General features: G+C 56.2%; 8 protein-coding genes and 1 non-coding gene across 9 annotated transcripts; 5 read left to right on the plus strand and 4 right to left on the minus strand.

Annotated features, from left to right (window-relative positions):
* Positions 1–329: 329 nt before the first annotated feature.
* BDV59DRAFT_193538 (GPI-anchor transamidase subunit GAA1) lies at positions 330–3857 on the plus strand (the record flags this gene model as incomplete). Its single annotated transcript, XM_073692246.1, has 10 exons — positions 330–522; positions 572–733; positions 900–978; positions 1018–1139; positions 1193–1323; positions 1628–1673; positions 1811–2105; positions 2155–2393; positions 2453–3315; positions 3372–3857. The coding sequence occupies 10 exons, from the start codon at positions 330–332 to the stop codon at positions 3855–3857; spliced, it is 2616 nt and encodes an 871-aa protein (XP_073547427.1).
* Positions 3858–4044: 187 nt separating this feature from the next.
* On the minus strand, positions 4045–5313 carry BDV59DRAFT_193539 (proteasome regulatory particle lid subunit RPN9; the record flags this gene model as incomplete). The annotated part of the gene is made up of 3 exons (XM_073692247.1): positions 4045–4686; positions 4749–4984; positions 5046–5313. 3 exons carry the CDS (start codon positions 5311–5313, stop codon positions 4045–4047), a joined length of 1146 nt encoding a protein of 381 aa, XP_073547428.1.
* Positions 5314–5708: 395 nt separating this feature from the next.
* BDV59DRAFT_179436 (class I SAM-dependent DNA methyltransferase) lies at positions 5709–6823 on the plus strand. The gene is made up of 3 exons (XM_073689910.1): positions 5709–5885; positions 5934–6105; positions 6151–6823. The coding sequence occupies exons 1-3, from the start codon at positions 5848–5850 to the stop codon at positions 6661–6663; spliced, it is 723 nt and encodes a 240-aa protein (XP_073547429.1). The 5' UTR covers positions 5709–5847; the 3' UTR covers positions 6664–6823.
* Positions 6824–6979: 156 nt separating this feature from the next.
* On the plus strand, positions 6980–7067 carry BDV59DRAFT_t97. The gene has a single exon. It is a non-coding gene; the product is annotated as a tRNA-Gln (tRNA).
* A 555-nt stretch (positions 7068–7622) lies between these two features.
* On the plus strand, positions 7623–10467 carry BDV59DRAFT_193540 (NAD(P)-binding protein; the record flags this gene model as incomplete). Its single annotated transcript, XM_073692248.1, has 10 exons — positions 7623–7771; positions 7905–7978; positions 8032–8126; positions 8179–8270; positions 8322–8463; positions 8511–8669; positions 8726–9061; positions 9120–9186; positions 9407–9691; positions 9803–10467. 10 exons carry the CDS (start codon positions 7623–7625, stop codon positions 10465–10467), a joined length of 2064 nt encoding a protein of 687 aa, XP_073547430.1.
* A 74-nt stretch (positions 10468–10541) lies between these two features.
* On the minus strand, positions 10542–12070 carry BDV59DRAFT_38450 (mitogen-activated protein kinase). Its single transcript, XM_073696301.1, has 4 exons — positions 11673–12070; positions 11232–11613; positions 10821–11168; positions 10542–10765 (listed from the first exon to the last, which is right to left on the minus strand). Exons 1-4 carry the CDS (start codon positions 11976–11978, stop codon positions 10737–10739), a joined length of 1065 nt encoding a protein of 354 aa, XP_073547431.1. The 5' UTR covers positions 11979–12070; the 3' UTR covers positions 10542–10736.
* Positions 12071–12504: 434 nt separating this feature from the next.
* BDV59DRAFT_179448 (COPII subunit SEC24) lies at positions 12505–16015 on the minus strand. The gene is made up of 5 exons (XM_073689911.1): positions 15900–16015; positions 15184–15811; positions 13482–15128; positions 12847–13416; positions 12505–12731 (listed from the first exon to the last, which is right to left on the minus strand). Exons 2-5 carry the CDS (start codon positions 15694–15696, stop codon positions 12720–12722), a joined length of 2742 nt encoding a protein of 913 aa, XP_073547432.1. The 5' UTR covers positions 15697–15811; positions 15900–16015; the 3' UTR covers positions 12505–12719.
* Positions 16016–16552: 537 nt separating this feature from the next.
* Positions 16553–19278, plus strand: BDV59DRAFT_179451 (kinesin family protein). The gene is made up of 3 exons (XM_073689912.1): positions 16553–16990; positions 17056–17465; positions 17521–19278. Exons 1-3 carry the CDS (start codon positions 16720–16722, stop codon positions 19078–19080), a joined length of 2241 nt encoding a protein of 746 aa, XP_073547433.1. The 5' UTR covers positions 16553–16719; the 3' UTR covers positions 19081–19278.
* Positions 19279–19534: 256 nt separating this feature from the next.
* Positions 19535–21072, minus strand: BDV59DRAFT_193544 (AIM24 family protein; the record flags this gene model as incomplete). The annotated part of the gene is made up of 6 exons (XM_073692249.1): positions 19535–19837; positions 19894–20113; positions 20168–20286; positions 20336–20506; positions 20705–20823; positions 20880–21072. 6 exons carry the CDS (start codon positions 21070–21072, stop codon positions 19535–19537), a joined length of 1125 nt encoding a protein of 374 aa, XP_073547434.1.
* Positions 21073–21366: the final 294 nt, after the last annotated feature.

A 21366-nucleotide genomic window follows, 5' to 3' on the forward strand; every position in this document is an offset into this window, starting at 1 on the left:
CTTTTTCTCGTCTCTTCGTTCGAGTCGTCCTATATTTTTGGATCAGTTTACTTGTCGCGTGTCCTTTCCAGCAACTGCATTGTCGGCGTCGTATCCCTGCGGTTCGAAGGCTTGCCATTTGCGAGTCCCTCATTGTCTTTCACTCTGCTCTCATAGGAGTACGGTCTTACCCGTTGTCGTGTTTGCAGGGCTTGACCGCCATCGTTGTTACGCTTTGTCGCCGTTTATTCGAGTCGTATTCCGTCAGTGCCTCGGCCCTCGTTTCACCCGGCCTGATCACGCGTATACTCTGAGCGATTGTCCCTGCGGTACATCCCTCCTGTTGAACAATGACCACTCCAGCCGCATTGCCGCCATTGCCCTTTAACCCGTCGCGCGTGCGGTCGTACGTGCTTCGGTTGCCTCTGTTCACCCGTCTGGTGCTGTTGGCTATCCTCGTGTTCTGGATCCTCGAACTGCAGACCGTGTGGAGTGTGGTACAATGGGGCTCTCTGACGCCGGATGAGATCGGTCTTGGCAGCAGTATGTTTGGATGTCCTGACAGATGAACTGGTCTTAACGGCGGGAATAGTGTATCGACTCAACACGTATCCGTTCATTCATGCCGGTTTCTTTCACGCGATGCTGAATACGCTGGCCCTCACACCGCTACTGGAGCGGTTCGAGGCTGAGCATGGCACCCTGACGGCCGTCGCGTTGTTTATCGGACGTATGTTTGGTCCTGTCTGGTGTGGTGGCGTACGCTGACTCCGTGCTTGCAATGTCTAGCCCTTTCGACCCTGCCGGCCGGGCTGTACCTTCTGGTTGAGAAAGTCCTCTTGCATAGAAACACCGCTGTCGTCGGTGCTAGGTGAGTCGGTTCCTCCTCTGCGTAGAACCCGTCTCTTACAATCTTCCAGTGTCTGGGTCTTCCTCCTTCTTGGCTCTGAGTCCATTCGCACTTTCAAGTCCAACCCGTACTTCAGGTATGTTTCTTTGGTGTGGGTGCGCTTCTACGTACTAATGGCTCCGAATTAGTCTCGGCATATACAAGATCCCGACGTGGACGTCGCCGTTGGTTGCCTGTGCTCTTGTGTCCATCCTGGTGTCTAATACTAGCTTCCTTGGGCATCTGTGCGCTATTCTCGTTGGATATCTGCGTATGTACTCTCGGGAAATCAATTGTAGCTCCTGTCAGCTAATGTGTCACTAGTCGGTCTTGGCTATCTGAAGGTGTTTGTCCCTCCCGAGAAGATCCTGCGTTGGATCGAAGGAAAACTAAACCTACTTGGACGCCTGCCTCATTATGTATCTGTCGACCAGAAGACGTATGGTCGCTATGGAGTTTTGCCAACAACTGGCAACAGCCCCCCAGGCGAGCGACCAACTCCGATGAGCTACCTGGGATCATCCCAGCGTCTGGGACCGTGAGCCGAGGGATCGGTCGATATTTGAATTCCATTCCATGTGTATAATTGAGTCTTCAGCTTTGTTTAGTGTATTCTGGCATAGGAGTTGAGGGAGTAGAAAAGAATAAATATCAAGCATAATTACGAGTTGTGCAGATGGTCCGTAGCGGCTGACGTAAATTGTTCTACTGGCGATCGATAATGCGGCGCCTCCATCTCCCTCCGACTCCACGCCCCAGCATGGGAAGCAATTCCCGCCTGTGTCTGATCTCATGGCCTTGAATTGTGAGTTTCTCTGTTGCAGAGTGTTCCCTTAGGCCCCGTCTCGGTTCTTCTCTCCGTTCTCTGCCAGCAATCTGGCCTTAACCCGGATTGTCGCAAAGGACAGCTCAGTCCGAATTGCATGCTAACCCGCCGAACAGCCGCAATCCGCAAGCTGCGGAATAATCCCCAGGTTCTCTTCGTCCGTCTGCCATATATCCTCTCTCTGCTGTGCATCGTCTCCGGCGTTGTCTGGCTGCTTCTGCTCCCTCTTGACGAGTACTCCCGTCGGACGTACATCTCCGAGAACGCGCTCCTCCCCGGTCAAGTCCACGCGTACTTCTCCGGAAGTGAGCAGCATATCTTTCGCGGGTACAAGAAGGAGCTCGAAAGTCTGTTGCCTGGTGAGGAACAAGAGGGGGTCCTCGACAGGAAGGATGCACAATTCACCCCGGCGTATGTGCCCCCTATGCATGGGTGAAGTCATACTGACCCGGTCGAACAGCGTGACGGATAAAGTCCAGTCGATCCTGAGGGCTGCCGGTCTGAAGGTAGCCACGCAGAACTACGAATACACTTCCTCCGGCGTCACACATCAAGGACAGAATGCATACGGGATTATCCGGGCCCCCCGGGGCGATGCGACAGAGGCGATTGTGTTGGTTGCTGCGTGGAGGACGGCCGATGACGAGCTAAACCTCAACGGAGTCAGTCTTGCGCTGACTCTGGCACGATACTTCAAACGTGGGCCCTTTCTTGCAGGTTACACGTACAGTGGACGGTGGTTACTGACTGGTCTGCAGGGTGGTCTCTCTGGTCGAAGGATATCATCTTCGTCTTCCCGCCGGACAGCAAACTGGGCACGCAGGCGTGGATCGATGCGTACCACGACATGCAGCCGTCGTCGGTGCAGCCGCTGCCGTTGAAAAGCGGCGCTCTGCAGGGCGGATTGGCCATCGAGTATCCGTTCGACCACCGGTTCGATTCTCTACACGTCGTCTACGACGGCGTCAACGGACAGCTGCCCAACCTCGACCTGTTCAACACGGCGGTGTCGATCGCCAGCGGCCAGATGGGCATCGGCGCCAGCCTGCAGGAGATGTGGGACCACGACGACAGCTACGAGATGCGACTGCAGACCATCCTGCGAGGCATGGTCAAGCAGGGCTTTGGCTACGCCACCGGCGCGCACAGCAGCTTCATGCCGTACCATATCGACGCCATCACGCTGCAGACCAAGGGTGAGGGCTGGCAGGATGAAATGGCCCTCGGTCGCACCATCGAGGGCCTCTGCCGCAGCTTGAACAACCTCCTCGAGCATCTGCACCAGAGCTTCTTCTTCTACCTGCTCATGCAGACCAACCGCTTCGTCAGCATCGGCACGTACCTCCCCAGTGCGATGTTGGTCGCCGGTAACTTCACCATCATGGCAGTCGCCCTGTGGATGCGCACGGGGTATCACATGGGGCCGGGCTCCTCGTCGCCGAAGGCAGCGACGTCAAGCGCGCAGGAGAAACAGGAGAAACAGACCACCGAAGTTACCACGGCGGCTTCCGAGTCGAATGGTATGGTGGAACGTCAGTTGGCTCTCCCGCTCACTTTGGTCGTGGGCCTCCATCTCCTCGGTCTCATTCCGCTGTACATCTTCAATAATCTTCCCCGCACGGTCAGTATCCGTATACCCCCCTAGAGCTTGCTCCAACCCCCTGACAACCCCCCCAGTACTATACTAGCGCCACGTATATCTGCATCGCAGCCGACCTCGTCCTCCCTCTGCTGCTCGCCGGCGTGCTGTCCTTTTGCAGCGTCACGACCCCCAAAACCCAGCAGTACCTCTTGATCAAGTCGTTCTCTTTGCTCCTTCTGGGCCTGTTCCTGTCGACTCTTGCGACGCTGAACTTCTCCCTGTCTTTCATGATCGGGCTTCTCTGCGCCCCTCTCACGTTTGTTTCGCGCCTCGGTCCGCAGACCGCCGCCCCCCTCCGCTACGGCATATCCCTCCTTGGACTGGCACTTCTCAACCTGCTGTCGCCGCCGGTCGTCCTCGTCGGGCTGTGCTCGTACCTGGGCGTCTCTGTGGAAGCCGTCCTGACGCAGGCTGCGTTCGGCTGGAACGTGTGGGGGATGTGGACGCAGGTTGTAGTGTGGTGTGTATGGTGGCCGGCGTGGGTGTCGGGATGTGCGCTGCTGGGATTCTCCCTTTTCTAACCGCGATGACGGACCGCACCGCCTGCACTACACGTCTGTATCTAGCTAGATTCTCCGTTCCTAATACATTCCACAAAATATTCTGTCATAGAGCTTGCAATTAATGGAATCTAGTACCGACTCGTACATACATGCAATCATACCATTCGCGAGAACTAGCAGATAAACCGACTGGGCCGCGGGATATCTACGCGGCCCACACATCCTTCCCAACGCCCTCGATCCAATGACCCAGCTGGTTGACGCCGGCGTCCCAGTCCTTCAGACGATTCCGCATGCCCTCGATCTGGTTCATGTCGAGCACCTTCGGCTGGACCCAGTTGATCTGGGCGACCTGGGCGACCTGGTCGATGGCGCCCTTGAGCAGGCCCAGCGAGAGGGCCTTCATGATGAGATGCTCGATCTCGTCGGTCTTGACCTTTGTCTCGGCGGAGATGGCGGCGAAGCTGAGGTTGCGGTCGTGCGGGGGCCGGCGGAAGACCATCTCGGTGAGGGCGGAGAGGGAGATCTTCTGGTAGAGGAAGAGCCGGTGTTGCTCGAGCAGGTCGTTCTTGGCGATGTTGCCGGCCAGGACGTCGTAGGCGGTGAGGTCGCCGCGGTTGAAGGCGAAGAGCAGCTCGCGCAGCCAGCCGTGGGGGGTCTCGGTGAGCGAGTCCAGGATCGGGTGCAGGAGGAGCTCGCCGAAGTTGTAGATCGAGTCGGAGACCAGCGCCGCCACGCTGAGGTTGTACGCGCGGGACACGCGCTCGGCCTCGCTGAGGTCCTCGAGGTTGATGCACGCAAGGTAGAGGAGGGCGTTCTTGTAGAAGTTGGCGAATTCCTGCTTGGCCTGATTCGGAGGGGGGAAACGTTAGATGGTATGTTGTTAGAGGAGTGGGAGGGGACGCTTACGTGGTAGTATTCGGCGTTGACTTTGTAGAAGGCGGCATGCACGACCGTCTCGACCGAGTCGAAGGAGTCAAGCACCTTCTGACATGTCTGGAGGTCCTTCTGTGCGCCGTCGAGGTTGCTGAGTCGTTGCTTGACGTTGGCGACGTCCGCGAGGGCGTAGATGTAAGCGTCTTGTGTGTCGGGTTTGTTGACTTTGTCGGCGAGGGAGGTGAGGAAGGCGAGTCGTTCTTGGTCATCTGATGGGTATCTGTTAGGTACGTCTGTCTGGGAATGTCGATTGGGGTGGTCGAGACGAACCGGCACATTCTGTCGATGCCATCAACCCCAGCGAGACGAACTTGAGCTGGTTGATCCGGTCGGCGAAGCTCAGGACGAAGGTCTTGAATATCGGTAGTCGCTGGGGCGCACTCTCTGGTAGACGGAAAAAGTCGATCAGGGCGTTGGTGAGCTGGTGCCATAGCTTGCGCTCCCAGTAGTCTTCGAAGGTGAGGAAGTAGGCCTGACACTGCTCGGGAGCTTGTTGCAACTGCTCGGCCAGGAAGTCGGAGATCTTCTGGTTCTCCATGGCGGAGAGGATGGGGAGGATGGAATTGGGGGGTAGGGCGAAGCAGGGGAGGTGAGTGGATGAAGATGAAGGTTGATACTATCACGGAAAGGAAGAGAGAGGGGAGTTCTGGGGGAGAAGCGAGGGAGATGGCCGGTTGACGATGTGCTGCCTCTTCGGGATGCAGAAGCTCGGGCGGTGTCTCTGCCTCGCCGTAGCCGCATGACATAATCCATACGCATCTCCAGTAGCAAGTACGCGGTACAGCATTTAGCAGTCAAACAACCTACCTACGTATGCATACTGTTGATTTTATGAGTCACAGAGTGGCCTGGCCTAGACTGGTATCCAGCCTGGCAAGGTGGTCAGCTCACTGTGGACCTCGTCGTAAAGTGTCCGATATCTCTCCGAACCAGTATGAGCGCTGAGGCGGTATAAATAGACGTTTTGTACTCGACTATATGGTAGATGTTAACCTCTCCATCTATTATTCCTACTCCATTACATTCTTTTCAAAATCTATAACTCTAGCAGCACTGACAACTATATCTCACAATGTCGGACTTTACGGAGAAGAACAGACAAGTCTTCGAGTAAGCTAACCCTATCTATCTAGGCCGAAAGCTATCTGACATGCCTAGGAAAATGGCCAGCACCTACAAGACCGACTTTGGTCAGGCTCTGCAAACGATCTATCAAGAAGTCCAGGGACGCCGTCACTGGGCCAGTGACACTTGGACAGACACCGAAGCAGGAAAAGGAAAAGAAATTAGAATGCTAGAATATGCCTGCGGTCCCGGAAATGTCTCCCTAGTAAGTACTCATCTTTCATACACTGTTACAGGCTAACTTCCGTAGGCATTGGCCCCCTTCGTCTCGGAGGTAATCGGCCTGGATGTGTCTGACGCTATGGTCAGCGAATACAATAACAACGCCCGCGAAGCAGGAATGGCCAAGAAAATGAGTGGCCGTAAGGGCGACCTACTAGCTGATACCGTGTCGACCGAGCTCTCAGGACCAGAATTCTCCGACTTCGATATCGTCTTCGTTAGCATGGCTCTCCACCACTTCGAGAAACCGGATCTGGCGATGGAAAGATTCGGAGAACGGTTGAAGAGAAATGGAGTGTGTTTGATCATTGATCTAGTCCCAGACCATGAGCATGACCACGAGCAGTTACATGAATTTGCAGAGACTAGGGAAACGATTAAAACGCATGGATTCATGGAGGATGACATGCGGAAGCTTTATGAAGGCGCTGGACTTGGAAAGGGATTCGACTACCAGGTCATTAAGGAGCCTCTCGTGTTCCATAAAAACGGGAAGAAGTTCTCTAAGACGATTTTCATTGCGCGGGGGCAGCGGCTTTAGGGCTCAGGAGACATGGAGTTCCGATGGGAGGAGGTATGGGAGGAAGGCTATGAAAATACATATTGGAATGGGAGAGTGAATTATGTGGTACTCACTGTGTACCATCACCAGTACTAAGCAGTTGGCCTCAATGATCCAATGAAACCTTCTTCAACCAAATGATGGGAGTTCTCTTGCTATAATGCCTTTTGACCTGGGATAATAAGCCCCAATTTAACTATAATAGCTCTGAATTGTCGACATCATCGTCCACGATATGGTAATAAAATTTGGGCCACGTATGATACATTAACCAACGAGGATGACACTAGGCATTGGTTGGTTAGTGTAGTGGTCAGCACGTTGGATTTTGATTGCAACCGCGAGATCTTCCAAAGACCTGGGTTCAAACCCCGGACCGACCTTTCTTTATTTTGTTATTTTTTTTTCTCACAGTGAGAAGCGTCCACCTATGGGCTAATTTTTGTTAATTTTTTATGCAAAAAATCCCTCTATGCAGCTAGGCTCCAGTATGAAGTACATGACTGCTCCCCTTCTTGCTCATCGCGATTCCTAGTATCGAGGGCAACCGCCAATCAGATTTGGTGAATAGTCAGACGAAATCCGGCGAGAGGGCGCGTAGGACCTGTTGACCCCAACGATGCCTGCAGGATGCTCCGATCAGGACACTCGTATTACATCTAGTCATAGAATACGTACAACAGAGAAGAATAGCTCTATACTTCTGAGCGTGGCCGGGGGGGGAGTAGAAGAAACTGCCTAATCCGGACTAGCGCGCAGGTCCCGTGCCCGCGGCAGTTTGCGTTTCCAACTTGGTGACTTCCGACCTCCAGCAGCATCCAGTCTCGTCCGCTGAGCTCGCCTCTCCCCTCCCATCTCGCTCCTCTCCCCTCTCGAAGCTCTATTCCCGACGCAATTTGCTGGTCTCATCGGTCTCCCAGCTGAAAGAGATAGAGACCATGCAGAAGTGCCGGGCCGTCAATTCCGCCCTGGGGTCGAAGGCCTTCGTCCCCACCCCTCGAGTCCAATTCCAAGTGCAGCGCCGCAACCTTCAGGATGTTTCTATCACCCGTACCGGAAAGCCGATCTTGAAGGTCCAGGGTGGACGGTAAGCGCAATTGTGCCTGTGTGGGCTGCTGAGCATGTGGCTAACTATCCGCTTTCCAGGTCGTCCCTAGGAGGTACCCACGAGCCCTTTTCTTGCCCGCCCGCTTCGCATTGTGTTTGGAGAATCTGACGAGACGGATTTTAGGCCACACCGCGACCGTCTTTGGCGCCACTGGTTTCCTCGGCCGTTACATTGTCAACCAACTCGGTAGGTTGGACCAGTCTCTCCTTGACGTCGCAAGCCGAATTGACAACGTCTAGCCACGCAGGGATGCACCGTCGTCGTCCCCTACCGTGAGGAGATGACCAAGAGGCACCTGAAGCCCACCGGTGATCTTGGACGGGTCAACTTCATCGTATGAGGCCCCGATCCTAGCTACCTTTGACACGCAGCTAACCCGCCGGTAGGAATACGATCTTCGCAACACCCAGTCGATTGAGGAGAGCGTCCGTCACTCCGATGTCGTCTACAACCTCGTCGGCCGCCAATATCCCACCAAGTCAGTAATGAGGTAATAAATTGCCCGATCGAAGATGCTAACCGCGAGTAGGAACTTCTCTTACACCGATGTCCACGTTGACGGCATCGAGCGCATCGTCGAGGCCGTTGCCAAGTACGATATCGACCGCTACATCCACGTTTCCTCTTACAACGCCAACAAGGACTCTCCTTCCGAGTACTTTGCCACCAAGGTTCGTTCCCGGCGTTCTTAAAGTTTTTGCGATGCTAATCGTTGCAGGGATGGGGTGAGGAAGTTGCCCGTTCTATCTACCCCGAGACCACCATCGTCCGTCCGGCCCCCATGTTCGGTTTCGAGGACAACCTCCTTCACAAGCTCGCCAAGGTGACCAACCTGCTTACCGCGAACCACATGCAGGAGCGGTTCTGGCCCGTCCACGTAAGTCATCCGCTGGTGAGGCCTGATCCATGGCGCCCCCATGCTAATCGTTGTAGGTTAACGATGTTGGTGCCGCCCTTGAGCGCATGCTCCACGACGACACCACGGCCGGCGAGACCTTCGAGCTCTACGGCCCCAAGAACTACTCGACCGCCGAGATCGCCGAGCTGGTGGACAAGGAAATCATCAAGCACCGCCGCCACATCAACCTCCCCAAGGCCGTCTTCAAGCCTCTGGCGTACTACCTGAACAAGTTCCTCTGGTGGCCCACCGTCTCCGCCGACGAGGTCGAGCGCGAGTTCATGGACCAGGTGATCGATCCCACCGCCAAGACCTTCAAGGACCTGGGCATCGAGCCTACTGACCTGGCGACCCTGACCTTCCACTACCTGGTAAGTGATGTCCACAGCAGAAAGGCGAGGGACAGCAAGCTGACGGCCGCGTAGAAAGGATACCGTAGCTCTTCGTACTACGACCTGCCGCCTGCCACAGAGCGGGAGAGACAGGAGGAGAAGAAGTACGTGCATGTGTTGGACGACCAGTAGTTGTCTGTGTTTTTGTAATGTATATAACTTCTGTCTACCTAGAATGTTCGTTTGTTCTGCATCCTGCTAGAGTACCTACTCCGTAGACACCCGATATACCGTCAACTACTCCACTCCACTCCATCGCACCTCCAAACACCTCCCTCCATGCAATAATGCAATAATTGAACCACAACCACCATACAACCAAAGACAGAACCATGTCAAAATACAACTTCTCCTCGACACCCGTCCTCCTCCTCAAAACCAAATCCTCCCCACAAGACAGCTACGCCGAATACTTCTCCGCAAACAACTACTCGCCTGTCTTCATCCCGGTGCTGGAACACCACTTCCACGACGCCAACCTCCAATCCCTCCGCGACCTCTTCGAGTCCGGCGGTCTCCGGCCAGGGCCAGCCCGCAAATATGGCGGCTTGATCTTCACCAGCCAGCGCGCCGTCGAGGGCTTCGCCTCGGTAGTGAGCTCGCTAGACAGTGCGTCCATGCCTACCCCACCCCAGCAGCACCCAGCACCCAGTACCCCCAGGAGGGCCACAGAAAGCAAGGCAGACATCCAGCGCTAACACCGCCAACCAATCCCCGCAGAAGACACCACGGTCCCCTCCTCCGAGTCCCTCCCGCTGTACACCGTCGGTCCCGCGACCGCCCGCTCCCTCACGGCCCTCCGCGACTCACACCTCCCCCACGCCTCCATCCACGGCGCAGACACCGGCACCGGCGAGCTCCTCGCCCGCTTCATCCTCTCGCACTACAACGGCCTGTCCGCGGAGTCGTCGTCGGACGCGGAGAAACTCCCCCTGCTCTTCCTCGTCGGCGAACAGCGCCGCGACGTCATCCCCCGCCTCCTGATGCAGGAGGCCTCCCCCGCCGAGCGCATCCGGGTCGACGAGCGCGTCGTGTACGAGACCGGCGTGATGGCCGGGTTCGAGGACGAGTTTGCGGCTGCGGTTGCGGGCGTGGAGCGGTTCCGGGCGGAGACCGCGCGGGACACGCCAGAGGCGGAGGCGGCGTGGGTGGTGGTGTTCTCGCCGACGGGGTGTGAGGCCATGCTGCGGGTCTTGGGGGCCCAGGGGCAGGGCCAACGGCAGGGGGTGCGAGTGGCGACGATTGGGCCGACGACGAGGGATCATCTCGTCCGGACGTTTGGGGTCGAGCCGCAGGTTTGTGCGGAGAAGCCGAGTCCCGAGGGGGTTGGGATGGGGATTGCGAGGTTTATGGAGAGGCAGGTGGATCGGTCGGTAGGTAGGTAGGTAGGACCGGGGTGAGTGGGAGGTATTGTGTATTGTATTATACCCAGTCTATGGAGACAACTAAGACCAGCTTATCTGTTCATTATAAGACTAGACGCCTTGATAAGTCGAACCAAGACCAATCCGCCAATCAAGCAATCAATCAATCAATCATCAAGCAATCACTAGCTAACAGGCTTTCACTGATGCAACGACATTATGTGCATGGCTGTTCCTCCTCGCGCGACCCGTCTGAACTGATATGTATGCATGCATGCTTGTCCCTTGGTCTACCGCATGATTTCCTCGTAGATCAGGACTGGGGAGGTTTTTGTTAGCCGGGCTAGACGGGAATGCTGGAACGGTGGACTCACTCTTCAACTGCTCCTTGCTGAGCGCATCCTTATTCTTGTCAAAGTCGAAGAAGCCCTCCGGGATCGGCGGCGCCGTGGGCTCGTCATCCGGGTCGTGGTATGGCTCGAGGTACGGATGGCGCAGGGCCTCCTCGACCGTGATGCGCTTGGCCGGGTTGAAGGCCAGGAGGCGCTCGAGAAGGTCCAGCGCCAGCTCGTTGCTCTTGGGGAAGAGCGCCTTGAAGGGGATCTTCTTCTTGAACGGGAGGGAGCGGATGTACTCGCGAGCTCGCCGGGACTTGATGCCGTAGTAGTCCTCCATGGTGGGGGTGCCCAACACGTCCAGAATGAGGGTCAATTGGTGGTGGTCTGCCGGGGTTCCCGTCGGTCAGACAGGCTCTAGGGGATGGGCGCCGAAAGGGTACCACTCACAGTCTTTCCCGGGGAAGAGGGGCTTTCCGCTCAGCATCTCGGCCAGAATGCACCCCACGCTCCACACGTCGATGGCCTTGGTGTATTCCTTGAAGGTCAACATGATCTCGGGGGCCCGGTACCAGCGAGTGGCGACGTATTCTGTCATGAAGCCGGAGTTGTCGTCGGTGGAGGCGGCGGAACGGGCCAGACCGAAGTCGCAGACTTTTAGATCGCAGTTGGCGTTGAGAAGCAGGTTGGAGGGCTTGAGATCCCGGTGGAGGACGTTGGCGGAATGCATGGCTTTGAGGGCGCGCAGGGTCTGGTAGATGAAGTACTGGCAGTGGTCGTCGGAGAGGTCTTGGGTGCGGATCACACGATGCATGTCGGTTTCCATAAGTTCCTTTTAGGATCGGAGTCAGGAACGGGGAACACAGACGCAACCCGGCGGGAGACGCATACCTGGATAAGATAGACTTCGTTGAAGCTCTCGTAGTTGCGGGGTCGCTGGATGTCGAGGATGGAGATGATGTTCTCGTGGTTGAAGTATCGCAGCAGCTTCATCTCACGCAGGGTGCGCAGGCAGAACATGGAGTGGTCGAAGGGGGTGATCTTTTTGATGGCGACTTTCTGGCCGGAGGGTTTGTGGATGGCGGAACAGACGACCCCGTAGGCGCCCTCACCGATGACATCTTGGATTTCATACTGGTCGGAGACGTTGAAGGAGATCTTGCGCGAGCCGCCCTGGGGAGGAAGCTGTTGGACCATGTTGTGGTTCCCTCGGGATCTGCCCGTATCGGATGCGATGCGGGGTACGCGTGTCAGCGATGGGAGACGGGACCCGTCAGAGCGTCAAGCGCCGTGGGAAGCCGGAGGAAGGGAAGGAGGGCGTAATGGTGGGAGGGGGGAAGGAGCTAGAGAGGGGGATGCGACGATGGTCAGGAGAGGAGGCTTCAATGTCTGGAGGGGAGTAGTATCCGGTTAATCATCAAACAGGGGGATAACAACCCGCCTGACGGTCACGGATACGACCAGACGGGGAAGAATCGAGCGTATGCAGACATACCTGGCGTTTTACACCGGTTCGGATGAGAATTGACGGGGGAAGTGACCGAGAAGGGAGAAGAAGAAGAAGAGACGATACGGAGTAGAGAGTTATTAAAGCGGGCGGAGAGTGAGTGGGGTGGGGCAGTAGAAGTAGAAGTAGAAGAGAGAGAGGAGTATCAAACACCGGTGGTCACAACCTCTAGGGGCAGTGCAGCCACCGCTGCCCGGCCTGATTTGCCTGCTGCCCCCCCGGCTAAGCTGTGTGATCTAAAGTCTACACTGCATGATCGGCCCAACAGACGCCTGGTCCCATGCAGCTTTCTCGTCCCAGGCGGTAAATTCCCTGGTTCATTGGCGTTACGAAAATACCCACACGTCTGGCTGTTCCCCCGGAAGGATCTCCTCGTAAATGAATATATTGGATGTCCCGTGTTTACCAAAATTTCTCTCGCAAACTAATCATTACTGAACCACCTGGATGTGATCAACCGCGTCAGTCGGATGACTGGGTAGGCACAAGGGGAAATCTACAACAGGAGAAGGAAAAAAAGAAACCATCGACAGAAGAAGAAGAAAAAGGGGTTCACACCTTTTCCCGCAATAATCCCATCCATTGCACCAGGCTGACACTCTGGTCGGCCCGGTCCTCCACCAACATCGTCTGTGCCCACAGCCGCAGTCCTGGCTCGCCATCCTCCTTCACCACATACAAATGCGGCACCACGATGCTGCCCACGCCCTTCGATCGGTGATCCCGGCTCTTCTCGACCACCGCCCGCACTCGCTGGTTGAAATCGTTGTCCAGATCCGGCAGGTTCTGCTTGCCCACCCGGAGCTGCGACCTGTCCGGCAGCCCAAACACATCCAGGATCAGCTGTGGTACCGCGTCCCGGCCCACCCAGAGGAATTGCGTCTGTCCGTCGTCGATCAAGTACAGCCCGTACGGCACAATCCGCTCCGAGGACAGGTTCACCGCCGGCGGCAGCACGATCTCGCCGGTCTTCTCGTCCGGCAACCCAGCGATGTCCGGCATATCGTGGAGAGAGTACATCTTCGGGTAGATGTACTGCATCAGGAGAGGCAGGGGGAGTGTCGACAGCAGGCAAAGCGCCGCAGACCGCATATCGGTCGGGATCTGGGCCGATTTCCGAAGTCCAAGCTGGGAAAATCCGTCAGTCAAGTCACACGAATCGCGCCAAAAGAATACAACCAGACGAGGCTTACGTTTTTCATCATGGCAAGGAAGAGGACCGGAAGACCTCTCAGGTTAGCCGGGAACTGCAGACCACCCCCGCTGACGCTTCCACCCGCCAGTTCTTTCCGGTAGGTGGCCAGAAGCTCTACCACCTTGGACTGCAGAGCCTCCCGCGCGGGTTCCAGGCCGCTTCCCAGAGCCCGCTCGACGGCCTTGTGACTGAAGTAAGTGGCAATCGCCTGCTGATCCGCCGACGCATACACATCCGCCAGGTTCTGAGTGGTGGGAAGCGCCAGAGTCAAAACACGGATCCGTCTTTCGCCGTTGCATGTGGTGTGCAGCACCGCCGTCTGCAGGCAGACCACTGGTCTAGCGATGGTCTCGTCGATGGCGACTTCAACAACGTACGCTTGGTCGCGAGGGAACGCCGGGAATGCGCACAGGTCCGAACTGCGGTTGAAGAAGTTTCCGTAGAAGGTGTTCATGCGCAGGCCGGTGGTAGCACGCACTCGGAGGACGGCTTCCAGGCCGATCTCCGAGGACAGGTAATCGGAGAACTCGCGCGCGAACTTGATGGCGTCCTCCCCGCGAGCCGCATTCCATCCGGGGTAGAAATACGTCTGGCCACCAGTGTAGCGGGGCAAGTTGCTCAGAGAGGCCACATCCTGGTACTGGGAAGAGAACAGGAACATGTCCACGGAGACCTGGGCCTTGGAGCACTCCACGGCAAAGCTCTTGTAGAAACTGTTGGCGGTCTGCAGGAGACTGCTCTCTTTGCTGGTCCCCAAGACCTTCTTGTCCTCTCGCATCGTCAATGCGCCATGGCCGACATTAGGCAGCGACGAGCTGAGGACAGACATTTTGCCTCCCACCGGAGAAATAAGCTTGTACCCGGCACGCAGAGCCGACCCCATCGCGCAGCCGTTGTTCTGGGTGTTCTGGAACATCTCCTGCAACTTGTCGAGGAACACCTCGATGTTTTCGCGGCATTCGCTCAGGGTAACGAGGAGGTCACCCGGGATCGGAAGGAAGGGCTCGTCCAGATCGCTGACAACCAACATTTTGGGGTCGGGGTTTTCAGAACCATCGCGAGGAATGCTGAAGTAGTGGAGGCTCGAATCGACGGCGATGAAGCCCAGGCGGGTTCGGCGGTCTGCGTTCGGGATCCGATCCAGGCTCTCCTTGATACACCGTGCGCTCGTAGCCAAAAGGCCATTTGTAACCGATCCGTAACTCACATCAATCAAGAAGAGGTAGACCAGGGGTTGTGGGGGCCGGACCATGTATTCCTGGGGGGCAACAAACTCGACCACCGAGTGATTGAGGTCGGGCCGCAGGGACCGGTCGGCGGGCTTCTGCAGCGCAGTGTCCCAATCGAAAGCCTGCGGCACGTCGTTGGTCAAGTTGCACATGTTACAGCGCCAGCGGTGCCCATGGTCAAGGAAGGTCACGAAGGGGTTGATATAGGACCGACAACGGCGGCAACGCGAGATGACCTGGTCAGGAATGACGGGGATCGGATCTTCCGAATCATGGAGGGCTCCGTAAGGCTGGATGACAAGGGCGAAGGGCAGCTTCGACTTCTTCAGAAGGGAATGAGTCGTCGGGACGGCATTCAGCGTGGACCGGACGTATTTCGGAGGGCAGTTGGCATACGGGGAGGGGTAAACACTGGTCTAACGAGCGGTCAGCAACGGTCCCTCTCCACATTGCGGGCTGCGTGCTACATACACCAGAGGGCAGGACAATAGGGGGCGGGGGGTAATCCAATTCCGCCACATTGAACGGCTGAGAGAGGAGATCCGTAGGGTACAGTTGGTTAAGCGGGACGACGGCACGCGGGGCCTGGGGAGCCTGAGGAACGGGCTGAGGGGGCATGAGGTGCGGATCGGTCATCCCCATCGCTCCAAATTGCTGGGTCATCTGGGCGACACCGGGGGCAGCGGGGGCAGCGTATCCCGGAGCTGCGGCCTGCATCTGAGCCGGGTCGGCGCCATATGCAGCGGGTTGCTGGTAACCGGCGTGTTGCTGAGGGTAAGCTCCGTAGCTACCACCAGCTGGCATCTGACCGCCCAGGGCGGCATTGGCACCGGAGCCAAACTCGAACGCCTCACCAGCATACGCCCGCTTCTTTCTGCCTCCATGTTGGACCGGGGTAGGGGCCTGTTGCTGGGTCGGAGAGCCATAGCCGACCGGTTGACCGTACCCTTCCTGGGGAGGGTAACCTCCTTGTGGTGCGGCCATGGAGGGCTATCTGGGGAGGAGAGGAGAGAATTCGATAGAGTGTGTTCCGGGGGGAGTGGTGAAAGAGAGCAGGGGGCAGGATGGATCTGGTCGTGGCGTGTCTATCAGAGGGTCACTATGCGGCGGTCAGTCAGGTCGGCTGGGGGAGGGGGGAGGAGAATCAATCCATAGGAAGTCTTCGTTGGGGGGGGGGATCTGCATACTGACAACCTAATCAGACAAACAAGTACTGGGAGAGGCGAAGGAGAGGACGAAGGGGAGGGGTTGACCGAAACGCGGAGGGAGAGTGGTGGTGTGTGGTGTGGGAGAAGGACGAAATGGACTCGACTGGCGATGATGTTGACTTGCTTGATGATGGTTGGTCTACGGTGGCCTTTGCGGGCGGGCCAATCAGCGCCCCGCATCGTAGCCGATTCCTGCCTGAGGAGACAATCCACCGAACTATGAGATTCGGTTCTTATAACAGACTATATAACGTTCTACGTGCGATGCAGCTGGTGCTAGTCCTATCTACCGTATGCTCCAGCTATATATGATTAGTGCATTGACTCTACTCTTGGACTGCTCTGGATCTGAACATGCATGGTCGATATCACACCGTCATGCCCTACCTTAATGTTCGGTCGAATAACACAACTTTGGAGTCGTGAATTTCATACGCATACTACACCTAGGTATAAGCTTTCAGACTGAGCAGGCTTAAACGTATCAATGGTTTTCTAAATGCGTTCGCAGTATCCTCAGATACTCCGCAGAGGTATTGAAGTCCTCGGGTGGAGAGGTTGCCCTGCCAACAGCTGACCGCTGCCAATCGCCCTCACTCCCAATCCAGCCCTCCTGCACTTTGCTTTCTTCTAATTTCCTTCCTCACTCTCGCCTGCTTGTCTCTAACCCGATCAACGTCTCGCCTTCACTGGTTGAAGCGTTGATGATCAATCCTCTTGGTTTCAAGGTTTCGACTGTCCAGTAACCTCTCGCAGAGCAGCTACAGCCCCTCGACACAGACAACAGTCAACATACACAATGAGCGTCCGAGTCGTCGCACGGGTTAGGCCCCTCTTGAAATCCGAGCGAGAGCTAGACGTCATTCTCCGGACTGGCTCCTCCACCCCTCTCGTCCACAGCAAAGCCGACAAATCCGGGTCCAAAGACAACGCCGCCCTCGCAGCTCTGCGGGATCGAGACAACCTTGTTCGCATCCCAAATCCAAAGAACGAGAACGAAGAGTATTCCTTTCAGTTCAATGCCGTCTACGGCGCAGAGGCTCCGCAACAAGAGCTCTTTGACGCAGAGGGTGCGTGCTGGACCGCCTTTTCGACCGCACTCGCTGTCGTGATGATGTACTGATCGGACGAGCAGTGGCCCCCACCATCAAACACCTTTTCAATGGCTTTGACGTCACCTTGTTTGCCTACGGAGTTACCGGCACGGGAAAAACACACACAATGCGAGGCGGTAAAAGCCTGGCGGATAGAGGCGTGATTCCCCGGCTTCTCAGTGGCATCTACCGACGCAGCCGGAAGATCGAAAAGGACAGTGAAGGCCAGACCACGGTCAAGGTATCGCTGAGCTACTATGAAATCTACAATGACAAAGTCTTCGATTTGTTCGAGCCCCCGGAGAAGAGGACTCTCGCCGGTCTGCCGCTGCGAGACAATGGCGGGAAGACTGTAGTTGTAGGACTGACCGAAAAGCCATGCACAACCCTGAAGGAGTTCGAGACCCTGTATGACCAGGCCAACACCAACCGGTCTACGTCGGCAACGAAGGTCAGCGCTTTCACCATGCCGCCGGACAGATGAACCCCAACTGACCTTCATGCAGCTAAACGCACACTCGTCCCGCTCGCACGCTATCCTCTGTGTAAAAGTGGCCGTCACTTCGGGGGACAAAACCCGTGTCAGCACGGCGTCTGCGATTGACTTGGCCGGTTCAGAGGACAACCGCCGGACGGATAACGACAAGGAGCGGATGGTGGAGTCCGCCAGTATCAACAAGAGTCTTTTTGTTTTGGCGCAGTGCGTGGAAGCGATCAGCAAAAAGCATTCCAGGATCCCATACCGAGAGTCGAAGATGACCCGGATACTCTCCCTGGGGCAGAACAACGGACTAACCGTGATGATTCTCAATCTCGCTCCGGTGAAGTCTTACCACTTGGACACCCTCAGCTCGCTTAATTTCGCAAACCGTACCAAGAAGATCGAGGTTCGCGAGGTGGAGAACGAGCCTATGTTTAAGGGACCACCGAGACCCTCTACACGGCCTTCCGCCATGAGCTCCCAGCGGCAACCCCTCCGCCCACTCACGAGCTCTGTAAACGTGAATCTGGCCTCTACTGCAAACAAGGACGCATCGAAACCGGGAGACGCGAAGCCCATGAAAGCATTCCATGTCTATTCCGACAAGAGACTTTCCGCACAGTTCAAGAAGCCCGAGGTGCCTAAGCGGCCTTCCATGGGCTCAGACGCGACCCGTCATTCCCGGGTATCTCGCATCGCACAGCCTTCTCAGCCGCCGAAGAGTGTCGAGGATATCTCCGCAGCCAAGATCCAAGAGATGGTCGAGAAGAAGGTGGAAGAAATCCTGGCGGTGAGGGCAGTCAGCGAGCAATCGCGGCAGACCCAGGTCCGGGAATTGAGCGAGCAGGTGCAACGACGCCTTGAGCTCCTTGAGCAGCGCATTGAGGGCTCGGAGGATGCACGGGCCGAGGGCCTTTCTTACCTGCTCATGGCAAAGCAACACCAGGCGCGGGGTGAAGACTCTTCTGCCTTGAAGATGTATCAGCTTGCACTGCCCTTCTTCCCCGACAACGAGAAGCTTGCGTCAAAGATTGCCAAACTAACGGAACGCACTCGGAGCAAATCCCGTCCGACTCTGGAGCCCACTGGCGCCCCTACTCCCCTTGTCACTAAGAGAGAGTTTGGGAGCATGCTTTCGCTCAAGAAGGAGCCCGCCCGGGCTGGAGTGAAGCGTCAGGCTGAAGATTCCGATGCCGACTACGTGGATCCCGAGGAAGAAACTGCGATGCTGAGCGATGACGATATTACCGAAATCGCGCGTTCTCGCCGCAAGAAGCGCACAAAGACGAAGTCCGCTGACGAAGAGTCTACCCTGGACGACCATGAGGAAACCCTCTCGCCACGGACCATCCACCTGCTCTCTATCATCAACTCCCGCGATGTGAGCCAAATCAGGCTCCTGAAGGGCGTTGGTGTCAAGAAAGCTGAGGCAATTGTCGACTGTCTCTGCGAGATGGACCAGCACTTGGATAGTCGCGGTGATCACGGATCCCAGGTGCAGATCAACAGCCTTGTCGAGTTGAGCAAGTTGAGGGGTGTCGGAATCAAAACCGTTGAAAGCATGAGAAATGGGGTGTTGGTGTAGACCGTTCTGTAATTGCGATTCATGATACCCGCATTATTGGAGCCTCTGGGATACCACACTTGCATTTTGGCGTTTGTTCCTGCATACCGTGTTTCAGCGACGGTGTTTTGGTGTTTGTTTCACCGGTTGTGTATACTCGTTTCTAGCTTTGACCTTACTTGTTCCATCTGAATGCATTGTCAGGTCGTCTGATTACAGACCAGATACTTCCTACTCTTCATGTCTCTTCTCATACTCCGTACGACTGCGTACAATGATAAGCACCATCGGATGCAGGGCTATGTAAAGGGCCATGGCATACGACAGTTCGAGAAGGCCATCGGCAAACATGCACACGTTAACAAAAGAAATCCATAGGAAAGTCGACATGCCATCACATGCTATCTATAATACATTAGACCAAGAGAAAAGGGAAGTAACGTGTAGTTTTAAAATATAGGCCGAGCATCCGGATTCAGCCCTTCTGGCCTGGCTTCTCGAAGAAAACCTTTCCCTCCTTCGTAATATTGGCAATCCTCTGGGCAGACCCTTCGACTTCGTTGACCAGGTCATCGACAGACCTCGACGGCGCATCCGGAGTGGGCTGGAGGATCTCCTCTGTTGCCTTCTTATCCTCGGACGGCGTGCGAGGGCCGATAGTCAGGCCTCTGGGGGAGTTCGCGATCTCGTTGACTTCACGTGCGGAGAGAATTTCGTTGATGCGGGGGCCACGGGTCTGGAGGAGGATGGTAGTAGGACCATCGAACTGGAGGAAGAGCTAGTTGCGAGTCAGGTTAGCATAGACGCGAAGCGATGTTGCCAGGAAACACGTACTCTGTCGCCCCAGATGGTCATTCGAGACCACGTGCGGATCTTGTGGAACAGGTTCATGGCAGTCTTCCACGTATCCGAGTCCGACATGTCCCGGATGAACTTGGAGTCTTGGATGAACCGAGGCAGGCTCTTGAGGCCTGGGACTTGGAACTTGAGGGAGGTGGATTTGAAGCGGTAAGGGCGGGGAGGGTTCGACGACATCGTGTAGGCCACCACATTGCTTTACGACTATTATTAGCTTTCCACTGGCTCGTAGCCGGGGCGATTGACATACCTGGGGTGGACGATGTATTGTTCTCCGGCCTTTAGTTCAACGGAATACAGCTGACCTGTGCCCACCAGTGCTAACAGACCTCTTCCCGTGACCTCGGAGCTGCCCCAGTGTGCCACGCTCTGCGTCGTTAGTTGACGTGGTTTTGAGAGATGGGATGGGAGAACGAACCAAACTGGTGTTAATGGTCGGACGGATGGACAACGAACGGCCAGTCCAGGCAAGCAGGGCCCGCCTTTGAGCGACCATCCAATCGACCGAGCCGTTGAGGTGGACGACGGCGAAGGAGGTGACCGGGGAACGGACCGAGACGAGAGCAGTTACGGGAGTAGCGGAGGATACCTGGACACAGTCAACAGATGAGGCGAGGGGATGTCGTATACGATTGGGACCAGACCTTCTGGTAGAGGAAAGGGACGCCGACAACAGCCCGCCGGAAAGGCTCTAGAACGCTCAAGGTCGAAACCACCTAGCCAGCAACGGAGGTCAGTATCCGTCCATTGACGAGGACCCGCAAAACGCCATTTGTGCAAGGCATACATTATCGGCCTTTCCACTCAATCCAACCAATGTCCCTCGCCGGGTGTACAAGTTTTGTGAAGCGGACAGGGAGACGGACAACATCGAGTAGGGCGCGCCGATGACATCGAAGCGGGCATCTGCACGGCTGTTTAGCGACGCGAGAGGTACCAATCGCAGGGGGGAGACGACACACCAGCCGATTGCGCCGAGTTGGCGGTGCCAACGACGGGAAGATGATCACCGTTGACGGAGGCAGGCTGCTCGGCGGGAGCGGCGCGAATCTGGACGCATCTTGTCTGGGATGCAGAGACCCCTTGTCGCGCGCGAGGCGGGAGGACTCGGGTCCAGGAAAGAACGCGCACGCCTCTCCTCCAGGGTTGACTCATTGTCGTGCCTGAGGGATAGTGGCAGAGAGTGGGCGTCTGCAGGAGAAGGGCGGTGATCGATAAGATTGCAGTCGACGTGATGGAAGCGGGCGATTCTTCGTCACGGGAGACGCCTGATCGGGAAAGGCGCGGGTTAGTCTTGGCAGAGTTTATACAAGAATATATAGATCATTCTGTTCTAATTAATAGAGAGCTATCTGGATGAACTACTGGTCTTGTGTGTTATATACATGTCTATGTATCTATATGGAGAGTATTTGTTGACTTATGCTGATGTCATATCGATCTCATCTT

This window comes from Aspergillus ambiguus (assembly GCF_047715705.1).
Source record: "Aspergillus ambiguus strain CBS 117.58 unplaced genomic scaffold BDV59scaffold_18, whole genome shotgun sequence".
Taxonomy (NCBI): Eukaryota; Fungi; Ascomycota; class Eurotiomycetes; order Eurotiales; family Aspergillaceae; genus Aspergillus; species Aspergillus ambiguus.

Excerpts from the sequence above, each read along its gene's own strand:
- BDV59DRAFT_179436 (XM_073689910.1), top strand. The coding sequence starts at position 5,848 with ATGTCGGACTTTACGGAGAAGAACAGACAAGTCTTCGA. Across the intron at positions 5,886-5,933 it reads AAGAACAGACAAGTCTTCGA|GAAAATGGCCAGCACCTACA; the intron begins GTAAGCTAACCC and ends TGACATGCCTAG. Across the intron at positions 6,106-6,150 it reads GTCCCGGAAATGTCTCCCTA|GCATTGGCCCCCTTCGTCTC; the intron begins GTAAGTACTCAT and ends TAACTTCCGTAG.
- BDV59DRAFT_38450 (XM_073696301.1), bottom strand. The coding sequence starts at position 11,978 with ATGGTCCAACAGCTTCCTCCCCAGGGCGGCTCGCGCAAGATCTCCTTC. Across the intron at positions 11,169-11,231 it reads CCTCTTCCCCGGGAAAGACT|ACCACCACCAATTGACCCTC; the intron begins GTGAGTGGTACC and ends GAACCCCGGCAG. Across the intron at positions 10,766-10,820 it reads CAGCAAGGAGCAGTTGAAGA|TCCTGATCTACGAGGAAATC; the intron begins GTGAGTCCACCG and ends AAACCTCCCCAG.
- BDV59DRAFT_179448 (XM_073689911.1), bottom strand. The coding sequence starts at position 15,696 with ATGGCCGCACCACAAGGAGGTTACCCTCCCCAGGAAGGGTACGGTCAA. Across the intron at positions 15,129-15,183 it reads CTATTGTCCTGCCCTCTGGT|ACCAGTGTTTACCCCTCCCC; the intron begins GTATGTAGCACG and ends ACCGCTCGTTAG. Across the intron at positions 13,417-13,481 it reads TCCTTGCCATGATGAAAAAC|CTTGGACTTCGGAAATCGGC; the intron begins GTAAGCCTCGTC and ends GGATTTTCCCAG.
- BDV59DRAFT_179451 (XM_073689912.1), top strand. The coding sequence starts at position 16,720 with ATGAGCGTCCGAGTCGTCGCACGGGTTAGGCCCCTCTTGAAATCCGAG. Across the intron at positions 16,991-17,055 it reads AGAGCTCTTTGACGCAGAGG|TGGCCCCCACCATCAAACAC; the intron begins GTGCGTGCTGGA and ends TCGGACGAGCAG. Across the intron at positions 17,466-17,520 it reads GGTCTACGTCGGCAACGAAG|CTAAACGCACACTCGTCCCG; the intron begins GTCAGCGCTTTC and ends ACCTTCATGCAG.